This window comes from Pan paniscus, chromosome 19, assembly GCF_029289425.2.
Source record: "Pan paniscus chromosome 19, NHGRI_mPanPan1-v2.0_pri, whole genome shotgun sequence".
Taxonomy (NCBI): Eukaryota; Metazoa; Chordata; class Mammalia; order Primates; family Hominidae; genus Pan; species Pan paniscus.
Window position 1 is genome coordinate 24,078,420 of NC_073268.2, and position 16,366 is coordinate 24,094,785.

The 16,366-nt window shown below is 40.5% G+C and overlaps 1 protein-coding gene and 1 long non-coding RNA gene across 4 annotated transcripts in view; one reads left to right on the top strand and one right to left on the bottom strand.

Moving 5' to 3' along the window:
- Nucleotides 1-16,366, bottom strand: part of LOC117976486 (uncharacterized) — a 162,323-nt gene that overhangs the window by 107,195 nt on the left and 38,762 nt on the right. The gene's annotated exons all lie outside the window — the stretch shown is intronic.
- On the top strand, nt 6,783-15,216 carry KRT12 (keratin 12). The gene is made up of 8 exons (XM_003831407.5): nt 6,783-7,349; nt 7,731-7,813; nt 9,006-9,162; nt 10,114-10,275; nt 10,368-10,493; nt 10,635-10,855; nt 11,343-11,413; nt 12,221-15,216. The coding sequence occupies exons 1-8, from the start codon at nt 6,783-6,785 to the stop codon at nt 12,316-12,318; spliced, it is 1,485 nt and encodes a 494-aa protein (XP_003831455.2). The 3' UTR covers nt 12,319-15,216.

Genomic DNA, 16,366 nt, shown 5'->3' on the forward strand with positions numbered 1-16,366 from the left:
CTATGCAGATGGGTTTGTAACTGATTAGGCCTGACCACTGTTATATGGCAATGATGACACTGTGTTAAAAGAGGTAGGATTGTTATTCTTAATTTAGGATAGTCCTCTTTTAACTACCTGTTAAAAGAAGTAGAATTGTTATTTTTAGATCAGAAAAATGAAGATTTTTTCTTCCTCTTGCTTCTTTGGTCTGTCTCTAGTTTCTTCCAAGCAATCTTTCAAAGAAGTGAGTGAGAGCTACATACATGTGGACCAGATGGTGGAGTTCTACCTCCAGTTCTGCCAGCAGTTACTGTGTGAAAGTGAAGCATTAATCTTTGTATCTATCTATATTTCTGATATGAGCTAAGAACTAGAATGACATAATCCTATTTCTGACAGGTAAACAGATCCAGAGAGAAGCCTTTATCACACATTAGAATTATCATCAATGTATTTTTTCATTTCATATGAAATTGTCAGTGCAGAAGTGAAGCTATCAAACTCAGAGAGAGCCCCTAGAGGTGAGGTTAGGATGGAAATAACTATTTTTTCTGAGCTCTGGAAATTATTTCTACCCAGAGTTCTGAATCGTCTAAAAAGGAGAATGACATGGAGTGACACAAAATCAAAACATGGCCAGTGACCTCCTCGGACACTCTGTTCTCATCCACATGCATCAGGATCAGCCTCAGGTACCTGATTAGACCCCCAAGTAACAATTCCAACTTAAAGCATTAGTAGTGATTTTTATTTTTGAATTCTCTTTCAAACATCTCTGTTTTCTCTCCCCTAGGCTCATTTCCAAGATTCCTCTCATCAGGGTATTATTTTATCATCTTCCTGTCTCCTACCACTTTCAAAATTCTCCCCTGCTTTCAAGAACCATTGATCTCTGGAGCCCAGAAGTCAATCTCACTCATACCCCTTAGGGTCCTTGTTTAACCCTCATCTCAAAAGCACAATACATAAAATGTAAGCAACCCAAAATTCTCTCAGTCACTCACAGGATTTTATAATGTTATCCAAAGTGAAAGATGTTACAGACCAAGGGATCAGCGAGTTGCAGAAAATGACAGGTCTGTCTTACGGGAAAAAACTCAGGTAGAAAACCCTGCAAAGACCAGGACAGAAATCAACCTGACATGAAAAGATGAGGGTATGATTTACTCAATAAAAATCTAAAGACTTGTAAAAAACACATACCTAATTTTCTCTATTTTGAACATTTCCTAAACTCTACAAAAATGGAAGATATAATTCTTTTGAACAGTTTGCCCCGGCTATAATCATTTTCCTCTCTGCCTCAACTTATGCAATCACTCTGCCAACAAGCCCAAGATTGTTTATTTTTTTTTATATCACCACTGGCTTATACATTAATGTGGCTGTCAAAGAAAATTATTTTCACTTCTAAAACCTCTAAAGCAGAGTCTTGATTATTTAACTTAGCCTCCCACTTAAAAAAAAAAAGCCACTGAAGAAGAAATATTTCCCTTTTCAACTTCTGAAGTTGCTCCCCATTCATAACTGAATTCAGAATAAATCTTGGTCAAAGCATACCAGTAAATTAGGGCACAGTCATTTTCAAATGAAATGAATTTCAAATGACACATTCAAACACATTAAGATTTAACTTCTTTCAAATGAAATCATTCAAGGAGTGCAGTGATAAAGTTCAGCCAAACACTAGGCTAGGACTCAGGATAAAAAATAAATTAGATGTAGTACCTACCTAACAAGCTTAGTCTAGGATAATATGTTATATGTATAGAAACATAAACAAATAATATATAAACATAATTTTTAGAGATTGAGCAATATTATTTAAATTTTACTGTAGGCATTAGAGTTGGAAAGTGTACCTTTCAGCACAAAATCAATTCCAAGTTCAAAAATTCAACTTAATCATATTCCCATATTATGTGATCAAATCACTGAGGTACAATTTTGAACTTGGCACATTTCTTTTGACATTTTATTTGCTTCTGTTTTCATTTCTATGGCAGTAAAATGGAATCTCTCTGTCTTGGGGGACACTTGGGAGTGAATAATAGTTAACAACCATAACATCAAGTTCTTGTGTGGGGAGTGCAAGTTTAACTTGTGCTTTATAAGATCTCTGGAGATGTAGTTACAGGTCAAAGCTAAAATGAAAACCGCATTTGCCTGTGTGTTTACAGAATTTCATGTGTCATGTTGTTGCTTATAAGCCATGAAAAGTCATTCTCTAGGTCTCAGCCCATACACTGAGAAATTCAAGGAGAAAGCTTGAAAGAAAAGAAAAAAAAAAAGAGCACCTCCTGTTAGATGTGCAGGGCAGAAGCCTGGTGTCAGGTGTCATAGCTAGGGGATGTCAGAGTATCCTCTGCCCTTTTTATTGTCACCGCCAGCAGCAAGGTTGTGCTATCTATAGAAGGCACTGCAGGCCCGAATCCTATCTCTGCCACCTCCCAGCTGCATGGGCGTAAATAAATCACTTAACATCTGGACTCTCAGATTGCTCATCTGTAAAATGGGATAAAAGTACCACCTGAAGCTGGGCGCCTTGAGGTGGCTCATGCCTGTAATCCCAGTGCTTTGGGAGGCCAAGGCAGAAGGATCACTTGAGGCCTAAAGTTCAAGACCAGCTTGCGCGATATAACAAGACTCCATCTCTACAAAAAAATTAAAAAAAAAAAATAGCCAGTGTTGTGGTGCCCACCTGTAGTCCTAGCTACTTGGGAGGCTGAGGCAGGAGGATTGCTTAAGCTCAGGAGTTCAAGGTTTCAGAGAGCTATGATCACACCACTGCACTCCAGCCGGAGTGAGGGCAACCAAGCAAGACCTTGTTTCAAACAAACAAACAAATAAAACCAGTACCACTTTAAGAGCTTGCCGTGAAGGTTAAAAAATAATGTCTGTAATTCAGCTGGCCCAGTGTCCAAAAAGTAGTAAGTACATAATAACTGATAATTCAAACAAGACAAGCTCAGTCAAAATGCTTATAATATAGATTTAAGGAATCCTTGGTAAAAACCTCCATATGGGGCTAAAATCACTGGCATTTCCAATGACCAGATTTTCATTCTCTCAAGAAATTAAACAAATGGATCATGGCTTCTCTCAAGCTGAGACTGCCTTAGGTTGCTACATTCTTTCCACATCTATAGCAAATGTGTGATTTCTGCAAATCTCTTGCTTAAACCCCCTTTATTTAGAAATCCCACTTGCTTGCTCTTTGTGACGAGTTTAGATTGGGGAGAAATATGTCCCTTCACATTTGTCCCTTATGTAATAATATAAAAGGAAGTTGTAATTGGATTTCACCATGGGTTCATCATTTGTGTCCCTGGGAAAGTGGCTTTTTTTTTTTTTTTTTTTTTTTTTTTTTTTATAAAAAGTCAAAACAGTCCTTCCATTTGCCCGAATTGATCGCAGGTATTCCTTACGGAGGTTTGCCATGGGCTTCAGGTGTGACCCCTTGGCATCTGTCCCCTAATCCCCAGTGGGCACTGCTAGTTCTGGCTCAGGACTCTTCACAATGGAAGAACCTCAGCTTCGCGGAGGCTGTAATCAGGGAGATAATATCTGGATATGCAGGTGGACAGGAGGCAGCAGTAAACTACGGGGAATCTAGGCTACAGGTCTGGAATTCCTCAGGAGTCAGTCTGTACTCTACAAGGCAAAACAAGTGCTAACCATTGAGACTAACTCCAATGAGATAAAGGCCAGAGAAAGAAGCATTCTCAGGAGAAAGGGCTCCCAGGGAAGGTGGAGCAGCAGGGGCTGCAGAAGATCCCTCTGCAGGGAGCACCTGCACACTGGCACCAAGCAAAGACATCTGAGTGCATGTTTCTGGGTGTGTGTGTGTGTGCATGCACGTGTACATTAGAATGAGAGTAACATCTGAATGTGTCTACATTGTGAATCCATGAATACTTAAATTATTATACTTTGTAGCTTGCCTTTATATTGATACACTCTTTTTTGATTTTGGAAAAATTTCCTCATACATAACACACATTAATGGCCCAGCAGCTTGATTTATCAAGAGAGAAATCAATAAGCATATATTGAATGCTGACTTTGTCCAAGACACTGGGCAAATGGACTAGACATTGAAGAATGGAGGTAACAGCAGACCCAGTACTTGAATACTTTCATGTTGGCTTGGTTGAAATTCTTGATTTAATTTTCAAAAAGACCACATCATTTTGACATAATTCAAGTTGTGTAACAGTTACAGGCTTACTTCACATATTATCTCTGCTATTGAAGTGTCCAAAAAAATCAGGTTATTGTTTTAGTAAGAGAAACAAAAAGTATTGCATATGCTTATGGAAAAACCTTAAACAATAGCCACATATTTGCTAATTTTTATGGTTGATTGTTTGTATTAAGTAAGTAACATCTCAATGATCTCACAGGTATCCAATAATTTTGCTGAGAAATTAATCTTTACCAGATAGATTCAATCTCCACTTTAAAATGTATAGAAAGCCTCCTTTTTGGGAGTTAAACATTGGGCACTCATGGACATATAGAATGCCAACAATAGACACTGGGAATTACTGTGGGGAGCAAAGGTTAAACAACTATTGGGTACTATGCTTACTACCTGGGTGATGAAATGAGTCGTACCCCAAACCTCAGCATCATGAAATATATACACGTAACAAACCTGCACATGTACCTCCTGAATCTAAAATTAAAGTTGAAATTTTTTTAAAAAATCCAGTAGTGGTAAATAAATAAAAATAAAAATCTTCCTTTTTATGAAAGGTATGTATTATTAAATCAAATAAGAATTCAATTTTATTTTAGAAATCTAGAATACTTGTGATATTTTTAAAACTTTTCCTTAGAATAAAATAAAACGCAGAATCCAAATATACCAAATTGAAAAGGAGTTTTAGTGGCCATCTATAAGCAAACAGAGGTCCCTGATGGAGAAATGAAGGCCCTGTTTCCCACGAGGTAGGAAATGTATCGTTACAATGATTTTAATGTATTTTATTTCAATAAATCCATTCTAGTCAAAATACATATATGTCTATAGCACACACAGTCAGTGTATACCTTATTAATAAAATTCAGTATAAACATCTTTGCAAAAAAACTGTTATTTACACCCAGAAATTTTATTTCCTATCATCAAATACAGAGCAAACTGAATTTAGAAATCTGAATCCAACAAAGAATTTCGAAGAATCCACAATCCATGTTCTGTACCCAATTATTAAAGTTCAAGTGATAGATAATTATATAATCTTAAGAGAAAAGCAGATTATAAAATCTTATATTGAATCAATTATGTTCAAAAATGTATATAAAATACTCATATATACATACATCTTCTTTATGTTTTCTGCATCTTCTAAATTTCCTACAATAAATACATAGAGAGCTATATTTAAAAAAAAACTATAGAGCTATTTTGCAATGAGACATGTAGAGAATTGGGCCATCATCTCAAAGAAAACATGTAAAAGAAAAATCCTTATTCCTTCTTATCCAATCAAAATGCTCACAATTTAAATTCCTAAGGGAATTCCACCACCCTGGAATTGTACTACTCGGTTTCCAGGTATCTACAACTCTCTCTGAAAGCAGGCTTCTTTCAAGTTAATGCATTTCCTGTAAGAACGTTAGTTCTCATGTTCAATATATAAGCCATATCAATTTCAAAGATAAATAATATACCAAACAAGAAAGTATAAGAACTTTATGTCTTAAAAATTAAAGATACTGGATATAATTCCTTGAAGCACGCTTTGCAAAGTTTTCACAACAAAGTTTAAAATATAACATTTAATTTATTCTATATTGTAAAATTTATCCTTTTTCATCATAGCAGTCAACTGAAATGGTTCACTAGCCTCTTAAACTTGGGGTTTTAATCATTTCTTAATTTGAACTGTGTTTCCACTTTCTCCTTATTGATAATGGCAATAAAATCTGAAGTGTTTACACAATCCATTCAACTAGTCAACACATTTATTGAGCAACCATTACAGGCAATATCTGTTGAAGGAATAAACGTAGTAAATGCTGAGTGCAGAGCAGTGAGCAATCAGACAAGGTAAAACTGCTGAAACAACTATAATAAACTCTACTATAAACAACTGTACTCAAAAATAGTACTTTTCCAAGTTGAAGAATAAGAGGGAAAAGAAACATGCAACATCCTAATGCCAAGGTTTTAAAATCCTTGAAAATGCAAATTCTAGTATCCATCTGGAAAATGTATTTATTCTCCACCTTTCACCAGTGCATTTCACAGCTGCTTCTGAAGCTGTATTCCACTAAAAGGTATACTTGATCATGACTGGATTTTACATTGGATTGGTTTTTCCCAAGGAAACAAATGGTTTACACTGGATTTTCCAAAGGAAACAAACAGAAAAGATCAGGGAAGAACTTAAAAAAGCATAAGGTTTAGGAAGAAGTATTTAACGTATCCATTCAGCAATCGCTCATTATCTTCCTACTGTGATAGGCAGTGCTGGGAATACAGGCAACAGACTAATTTGGAGAAGAAAAATTCCTTATGACAAGCAGACTCTACTCCACCCAGCTTTCTTTTTCATATAACAAATATTTAATGGAAATGATTATTCGATTATTTCTGTATCAATGAATTTTCATTATACATAAATCATTCACTTGTTGAGCTGGCCAAAAACCTGGGGGGAGGATCCAATTTTGAGTGGAGAAAGTGAACTTTTCAACTGCGACACCCATCTTGCAGCCTATAAAAGTTTAGCTTTCTGGCTTGCTGGCACAACTTCCTCTCCAGTTGTGGCCACCTTCCCCAGGCCATGGATCTCTCCAACAACACCATGTCACTCTCAGTGCGCACCCCCGGACTGTCCCGGCGGCTCTCCTCGCAGAGTGTGATAGGCAGACCCAGGGGCATGTCTGCTTCCAGTGTTGGAAGTGGTTATGGGGGAAGTGCCTTTGGCTTTGGAACCAGCTGTGGGGGAGGCTTTTCTGCTGCTTCCATGTTTGGTTCTAGTTCCGGCTTTGGGGGTGGCTCCGGAAGTTCCATGGCAGGAGGACTGGGTGCTTGTTATGGGAGAGCCCTGGGTGGAGGTAGCTTTGGAGGGCTGGGGATGGGATTTGGGGGCAGCCCAGGAGGTGGCTCTCTAGGTATTCTCTCAGGCAATGATGGAGGCCTTCTTTCTGGATCAGAAAAAGAAACTATGCAAAATCTTAATGATAGATTAGCTTCCTACCTGGATAAGGTGCGAGCTCTAGAAGAGGCTAATACTGAGCTAGAAAACAAAATTCGAGAATGGTATGAAACACGAGGAACTGGGACTGCAGATGCTTCACAGAGCGATTACAGCAAATATTATCCACTGATTGAAGACCTCAGGAATAAGGTAGGATCTCTTTTGGAGGCGCTTTGGGAATTTTTTTTTCCTTTTTACCATTACAATGTTTTACAGTGATAATCACCTACAACTTTGATATTTTCCAATTTAGCTGTACTTGCAGCAATTTTCTCATCCCAGGTTGTTTCACTCCACTTTATCATTTACTAAGAAATGATTGTATTTCCATTATCTTTCTGTAGGAAATCTGCATTTCTTTACTTCTCAATATTATTTTATACAGATATTGTCTTAGAAAAATGAAACTGTCTTAAACTCTAAATAAAACAGCATTTAATATCACCATTTTTACCTTTGTGTCAAAAATATATTTGTATAATACTAGTTTTTTAGGGCTTCAATCTTGTGTGTGTCCCTCTCTTTTGCCAGATCATTTCAGCCAGCATTGGAAATGCCCAGCTCCTCTTGCAGATTGACAATGCGAGACTAGCTGCTGAGGACTTCAGGATGAAGTGAGTCGAATAAACTGAAGATCGTGGGCGTGTCCCACCATGTCTTCTGTCCTACTGTCCTGCCTTCATTGATATAAAATCTTCTGAAGTTCACATACTCCATATATTTACTGTTTTCGTAAATTCACATAGGGTGTTCTAGAAAGTAATTAGAATCTAATGCAATTCAGATTAAATGTCCTTAAATTATAAGTTACTTAAACCCAGGGCTATGGATCACGATATTTGTAGTGTGCTATTGACTCAACTCATGATGTGACTGACACCATAATCCTACCAGTGTCCTAAACCTCAATTTTCTTTTTTTGTTTTTTGTTTTTTGTTTTTGAGATGGAGTCTCGCTCTGTCACCCAGGCTGGAGTGCAGTGACGCGATCTCGGCTCACTGCAACCCCTGCCTCCCAGGTTCAAGTGATTCTCCTGCCTCAGCCTCCCGAGTAGCTGGGATTACAGGCGGCTGCCACCGTGCCCAGCTAATTATTGTATTTTTAGTAGAGATGGGGTTTCACTATCTTGGCCAGGCTGGTCTCAAACTCCTGACCTCATGATCCACCCGCCTCTAAACCTCAATTTTCAATGTATCAACCATTGTTTTCCTGATGACACATACAATGGAAAGATTAACCATGTACTAATTTTTATATTCCTTCCTCCTTTTCCATGCTCAACTCTCCCAGATATAGGTAAGAAATACTAATTTCCTTTTTGCTTCACAAAATTTCCACACAGGAAGTTGCAATGGCCATGGTCCTGAACCTGTAAAATCTTAGTCAAAGCCACTAAAGAAGTATCAGTGTTTTAAGTTAAATCATGAAGAACGTTAAGCAAAAAGAGTAACTTATTTTCAACGGCTTTTAGAAATTCCACTTAGAGAGGGGCTGCTGCTATTTACAGCCACGGCAGCCAGCCAAAGGGAAAATTATTCCCTGGGATGCTGTGGTATTGGAATTCATCGCTGGTAGGAAAGTATTGCCTTATAATTTATTCACTTTTCTTCTCCTCCCCAACTGAACAGTAAACAATGGTGGGAAAAAAGGAAAGGAAAAACACAACAGCAAAAACTGCATCATACACTACAATGCTGCCATTATTAAGTAGGTGCACAGATTTAAGCAAGAAATAGCCCTGAAGATCAGTGGCCTTGTTCAAATGGTTGTGTTGATTCCCTCAACTGCTTTGCACTTGGTTTTCAGGTATGAGAATGAACTGGCCCTGCGCCAGGGCGTAGAGGCCGACATCAATGGCCTGCGCCGGGTGCTGGACGAGCTGACCTTGACCAGGACCGACCTGGAGATGCAGATCGAGAGCCTGAACGAGGAGCTGGCCTACATGAAGAAGAACCACGAGGACGTGAGTCAGACAGGGCAGCCTCACTCAGCTACTTTTTTTTTTCTCCCAGACCCAAAAATTACAATTTCAAATTTAGAAATCTGGAGTCAGGACAAGTATGGAGAATACATTGTCTCCCTGTTAAAATGGCCATTTGTTTTAGATTTCTGTGTGATGTGTGTGGTGTGTGTGTGTGTGATGTGTGTGTGGTGGTAGTGGTGATGGTGGTTCCTGCTAAGGCTCAACAAATTTGAGGCACTTTCTGATTTTGTCATTTTCATTATAAGGCAATGACAATAGGAATGCTAACAGTCCTAATTCAGTGATTTTTTAAAAACTGAGTATTTTAAAAGTTAAAACAAAAGTCTACCAATAATATATAATGTTTTATATGTCAGAGAAACTGGTTATACTTAGCATAATGCACACCAGAAAACTCTGATGTGCCATGGTGCATATTGGAGGCTAGGTAGGGAAGGGACGCTGGCAATAGGAAGTTTCTACTAGATTTTCAATGATTGTGGCACAAACAGCGTGCAAGCCCAGGTACTGTCTGCAGCCCTTGGTTTGGCAGCTGTAGGTGAAAACCCCAGTGAGTGTACGCCAGGCCTCCTTTCACGTAAAGGTCGTGGTCCCTCAAGAAGCAGAGCCAACTTACCCATTAGGCACAGCAGGCACTGCTCCCAGCGTCTGTGGTAATTTTAGGGACCCATGAATATGTCTTAAGTTCTTGTAATATCAGAAGAAAAATATGAATTTTGAGGTTAAAAAAGTTTTAATGTATTACATTAATATATTTGTCTTTATACCAACAGTCATAAGATAGAATTTTTAAGTGTGTGTGTGTGTGTGTGTGTGTGTGTGTGTGTGTGTGTGTGTGTGTAGGAAGGGGCCCAAGAGGACAAAAGTATCCAGGGCCCACGAAAGTCACAATGGACCCCTGTGCCCCTCTCTCTCACATGCTGTCCCCAGGAGCTCCAAAGCTTCCGGGTGGGCGGCCCAGGCGAGGTCAGCGTAGAAATGGACGCTGCCCCCGGAGTGGACCTCACCAGGCTCCTCAATGATATGCGGGCGCAGTATGAAACCATCGCTGAGCAGAATCGGAAGGACGCTGAAGCCTGGTTCATTGAAAAGGTAACACAAACAACAAAGGCTTTGATACATTCACAGAAAGGCCTGCGAGCGAGCTCAGCGCTCGAGCCCCCTGGCTGTCTTTGCTGTTGCAGAGCGGGGAGCTCCGTAAGGAGATTAGCACCAACACCGAGCAGCTTCAGTCCAGCAAGAGCGAGGTCACCGACCTGCGTCGCGCCTTTCAGAACCTGGAGATCGAGCTACAGTCCCAGCTTGCCATGGTAGGCTCGTGCGCAAACAGACGTAGCATCCTTTGGACTTCCAAAGAAAATGCTGCATCCAAATTACATCAGCCGTTGGCTACCCTCCTCTTTTCGGTCCCCTCCATCGTTATTTCTATGCCATTTCCCTCCCACGTGCAGAAGAAATCCCTGGAGGACTCCTTGGCCGAAGCCGAGGGCGATTACTGCGCGCAGCTGTCCCAGGTGCAGCAGCTCATCAGCAACCTGGAGGCACAGCTGCTCCAGGTGCGCGCGGACGCAGAGCGCCAGAACGTGGACCACCAGCGGCTGCTGAATGTCAAGGCCCGCCTGGAGCTGGAGATTGAGACCTACCGCCGCCTGCTGGACGGGGAGGCCCAAGGGTGAGCAGACAACGGAGGCTGTAAACACCTTCAGGGGCTGACCAAGAGTGGGCAGCAGAAATAGAAGGAAGGGGGTTTTAGTTGACAGAAAAGCAAACAAACAAACACAAGTCTAGTAAAGATATGCCTGGGATTTACTAAATGCTCTACACTTTGCAAAGTGTTTTCACCCATTATCTTACTTGATAATTCATAAAATGCTGCAAAGAACAAAGGCACCACGGTCAGAAACAGTTTGTAAATGAGTACTCCCTGTACTATAAAAGTCACTTACTCAATTTCTGATATCAAAGACCTGATGATAAGAAGGACACATAGTAGCCACCTGAACCACCTACTCTAACAAGCTTTCCAAAAGTGATCAGAGTCTGCACTAGTTGGAAGAACTCAGGCCTACAAATTGGGAAATCTAATTTCTCAGACCAGATCTTCCATTAAAAGCCAGGTTGCTTCACTTTTTGAGGTCATCTCCTTTGTTTTCTTACAGTGATGGTTTGGAGGAAAGTTTATTTGTGACAGACTCCAAATCACAAGCACAGTCAACTGATTCCTCTAAAGGTATGCAGAAACCCTAGAATCACTTAGAATAAGTCGGAATCACATTTATTAATGCAAAACCTGTAAGGTCTCATTGAATACTGCATTATTATTAATTTTAATTTAAAGCATATTTATATTCTGAGCCAAGGAAAAACATTTATGCATTCCTGCACAAAATGAGTAGTCTATACCATATTAAAACTTTTGGGGGCCTGGGCATGGTGGCTCATGCCTGTAACCTCATAGCTTCAGGAACCTGAGGTGGGAGGATCGCTTGAGGCCAGGAGTTCGTGACCCACCTGGGCAAATAGCGAGACCCCATCTCTACAAAAAACTTAAGAAAAAAAATAGCTGGGTGTGGTGGTGTATACCTGTGATCTCGGCTACTCTGGAGGCTGAGGCAGGAGGACCGCTTGAGCCCGGGAGTTAGAGGTTATAGTGAGCTATGATCATGCCACTGCATTCCTACCTGGGCAACAAAGCCAGACCCTGTCTTTAAGAAAATTAAAATTAAAATTAAAAAATAAAAAAAATGGCAATACCAGGAGGGAAAAAACCTACTCTGCTGCAAGGTATTATGATCACCATAACCACCTTTGAAATGTTTTCTTAAAAAAAGTTTTCATATATGTACAAGGCAACACTGAATACATTTCATTGTCATTGGATAAAACACATTTTTGAGAAGTAAAATTTACTTTTGAAAGTTTAATTAGATGGATTGTATCAACCAATGCTTAATTTAGAAGCCTACATTAAACAACCAGTGTTGGATTAATATTTGAAACACTAACTCTTGCCCCCTTATTCCATTTTTATCTTTAGACCCAACCAAAACCCGAAAAATCAAGACAGTTGTGCAGGAGATGGTGAATGGTGAGGTGGTCTCATCTCAAGTTCAGGAAATTGAAGAACTAATGTAAAATTTCACAAGATCTGCCCCATGATTGGTTCCTTAGGAACAAGAAATTTACAAATAGAAATTATTCCTTTCAGAGTAACATGCTGTATTACTTCAATCCCTATTTTTGTCTGTTCCATTTTCTTTGGATTCCCTATTCACATTGAATCCTTTTTGCCCTTCTGAAACAATATTCAGTCACAAGTCATTTTGGTCATGTTGGTCTTTGTAACAAATCAAAATTACCTTATGTCCTTCTGGACCTGGAGTAGTCTTTTAATGAACTTTCTTCTGGTAACCCGGAATATTTTTTAATCATAGAGCTTTAATCAAGTAGTATTGTTTTAATAGAGTTAATTGTAATAAAAGATGAATGGTGGTAATGTGAAATGTATGCCTTGATTCCAACAAGAATGTCAAGAGCATAGAGAGAAGTTTTTGAAATGCTACTAATAAAATAGAGGCTGGGAGTAATGATTCACACCTATAATTCCAGCACTTTGGGAGGCTGAGAGGCAAGATGATTGCTTGAGGCCAGGAGTTCAAGACCAGCCTGGACAACATAGAGAGACCCCCATCTCTACAAAACATTAATAATGATAATAATGATAATGTAGATAAAACTGGGATGAAGATGTCAGGGTTTGAGGATTAAGTTAAAAGAAGATTCTTTTAGAAGTTCTGGCCTTTTTATGTAAGCCCATCAAGGTTGTAGCAAAATTATATTGTCTACTACAGCAGTTGAGAGTTGTCCTGTTCATTTTCTAGCACCATTGTTCATGTAGTCAAGAAACGCTGAGCCCCTACAGTGTGCCAGGTTGGAGGCTCAGTGATGAATATGATATGGTCCTTGCCTTGAGGAGCTCATGGTTGAGGGCAGAGATAAACACCTACCAAGAATGTTGATACAGTGAGATCTGTTGAATAGAAGTTCAAAGGGCTGGGCACCATGACTCACGCCCGTAATCCCAGCACTTTGGGAGGCTGAGGCGGGCAGATCATGAGCTCAAGAGATCAAGACCATCCTGGCCAACATGGTGAAACCCCATCTTAACTAAAAATACAAAAATTAGCCGGGTGCAGTTGCAGGTGGCTGTAATCCCAGCTACTCAGGAGGCTGAGGCAGGTGAATCACTTGAACCCAGGAGGCGAAGGTTGCAGTGAGCCGAGATTGCACCACTGCACTCCAGCGTGGCAATAGAGTGAGACTCTGTCTCAAAAAAAAAAAAAAGCAAAAAAAAAAAAAAAAAAGAACAGAACTTCGAAGGACACATGGAAGAAGTGAACAATTTTCCAGGAGGGGCAATGAAATGCTACATAAAGAAATCATCCAGGTAGACGAGGGAAAAAGGCAACAGGGCAAATACATGTGAAAAGACAGAGGGTGTGAACAAACATCGTTCTGCTCTCCTTTCTCCTAGCTGGCAGCAGTGAGGCCCAGGGTGGGGTCTCCACTGGGGCAGGTCAGACCCACAAGTCAGTAACAAAAATCATGTTCTGCATTAGGGAAAAAGGCAGCCAAAGTCTCAGCCTGAGTAGATGGTGGTTCAACATGGGTTGCCAAATTCAAAACCCTAAAAGGAAAATGGGCAAAATTCAATGATTAAGAGCCTGGCCTCTAACATCACACTGGGTTCAATTTCCGGCTCTGCTACTTAATAACAAGTAACTTAACCTCTGTGTTCCTCAGTTTCTTAAAGTGGAAATGATAGCAATGACTGCACCTGCTTCATGGCATGGGTTTTGTGAAGATGAAATGAGGTCGTGTACCTAAAGCACTAGGAACCTGGAAACTATTGGCACCTAGAAAGTACTCAATATTTGTGTCTTATTATTATTTACTGTATGGAACCAAAGTGGGATGAAGAAACAAGGAAACATGGTGAATAAGGAGTGTCAAAGGAGCAGAAGGGAGAGGGAGGAGTTGTGCTAGACAAGAAGAATTCCAGAGCTGAGTCCAAAAGCCAATGGCTAGTCAGCCAACTTAAGCTGATTTGCTTCAGTATGCAGCTTTTCCTTTTAATATCATTTATATGGCCAGATGCAGTGGCTCACGTCTGTAATCCCAACACTTTGGGAGGCCGATATGGGCAGATTGCTTGGGCCCAGGAATTCAAGACCAACCTGGACAACATGGTAAAACTCTGTCTCTACAAAAAAAATTAAAAAAATAAAAAAAAATTAATCGGGTGTGGGGGTGCACACCTGTAGTCGCAGCTACTTGGGAGGCTGAGGTGGAAGGATTACCTGAGCCTGGGGAGGTCAAGAATGCAGTGAGCTGTTATCGTGCCACTGCACTCCAGCCTGGGCAACAGAGTAAGACCCTGTCTCAAAAAAAAGAAAAGAAAAAAATATTTTTAACGGTTTCAGATCCTCCACTCATCTCACTTTATTATATGCTCAGCTCTCTTTGTCTAGCCTTCACCTTCCAGCACACATCCTAGGGTAACCTTTACCTTTCAGACTCAAAAGGATTTTATCAAGGCCTCTGAACAAGGTCCACAGCCCCCAAGTAATAAATAAAGGATTCTACTTCCCTGGTGCTCAAAAGTGTCTGCAAATAGTTACTGCTTTAAATAACATCTGTTTTTCTTACAACTACATAAGAATGGTGTGAGACTCAAAGGGGAAAGGATTTTGCACAAGTATAAATGCAAAGGTCATTTATTAGCTAGTACCATAGTTTCTCAGCATTCCCTTCTCTTGGAAATTTTTTACCACAAAGCTCCCAGAGCCATCACTCTGTAGGCAGCTTTTTCTCAGACTTCTCTCTGTGACTCAATGTTGGCTCAATCCTCTTGTCTTTTCTCTATACTCCCTCCCCCGGTAACCTCATCTAATCCCTCCCCAGCCTCTCCTCCCTGATCTTATCCCATGGGTTTTGTTTGTTTGTTTGTTTGTTTGAGAGGGAGTCTCGCTCTGTTGCCCAGGCTGGAGTACAATGGTGTAATCTTGGCTCACTGCAACCTCCACCTCCCAGGTTCAAGCGATTCTTCTGCCTCAGCCTCCTGAGTAGCTGGGGCTATAGGCACACACCACCACGCCCAGCTAATTTTTGTAATTTTGGTAGAGACAGGGTTTTGCCATGTTGGCCAGGATGGTCTCCATCTCTTGACCTCATGATCTGCCCGCCTCGGCCTCCCAAAGTGCTGGGATTACAGGTGTGAGCCACCGCACCCGGCCAATCCCATGGTTTTAAATAGCACCCACACATTGGTGACTTGTGGCAGCCTCCAGGTTGGTGCCAGTGATCCCTGCCTCCTGGTCTTCATTCCCTTGTGTAGTTCCTTCTCACAATGAATGAGGAGCAGATTTATTGAAGAAGTGACAGTATATGACCTCCAAAGATAGGTCACAAAGGCCTTTCAGTTCTTCCTTGGTCTCCTGGACTATATGCTCTTGGGGAAGTCAGCTACCGGCAGGGTTATATCATGGGGGAAAAAACTATCTGAAAAAAATTCGTGATTTCACAAAATTTCCCATTGAAGTTCCAGTGGCTAGGATTTCATGGCACAGCCAGCAAGACTCAAATAATAGTCCTTTTCTGATACTATCTTGGCCAAAATATCCTTTAAGTCTTCACTTGGCAAAGGAAGCATTACATTTCTTATTATGTAACTTCACTTTGCCCTGTTCTCACTGACAAGAAATGCAACTAGCACAGCATCTATCAGTCCCTTCGGGTGGCTAGAACAAAATACCTCGGACCGCGTGGCTTAAAAATGAGAGAAACTTATTTCTCACAGTTCTGGAGGCAGCTTCACTGTCTGATAAGGACCCGCTTTCTGGATCATACACAGCTTCTCGATATATCCTCACATGGCAGAAGGGACAAAGCAATGCCCCAGGGCCTCATTTATAAGGACAATAATCCCCTTCGCCAGGGCTCCACCCTCATGACCTAATCCACTCTCGAAAACCCCACCTCCTAATACTGGGTCATTGGTGATTAGGTCTCAACATACAAATATGGGGGGACAAAAACTTTCAGACCATAGCAGTATCCTTATCATGAGAGTCTATCCCTCATTCACTAGGCCACAAGCCCTAATTCAACACAGATGTGAGAG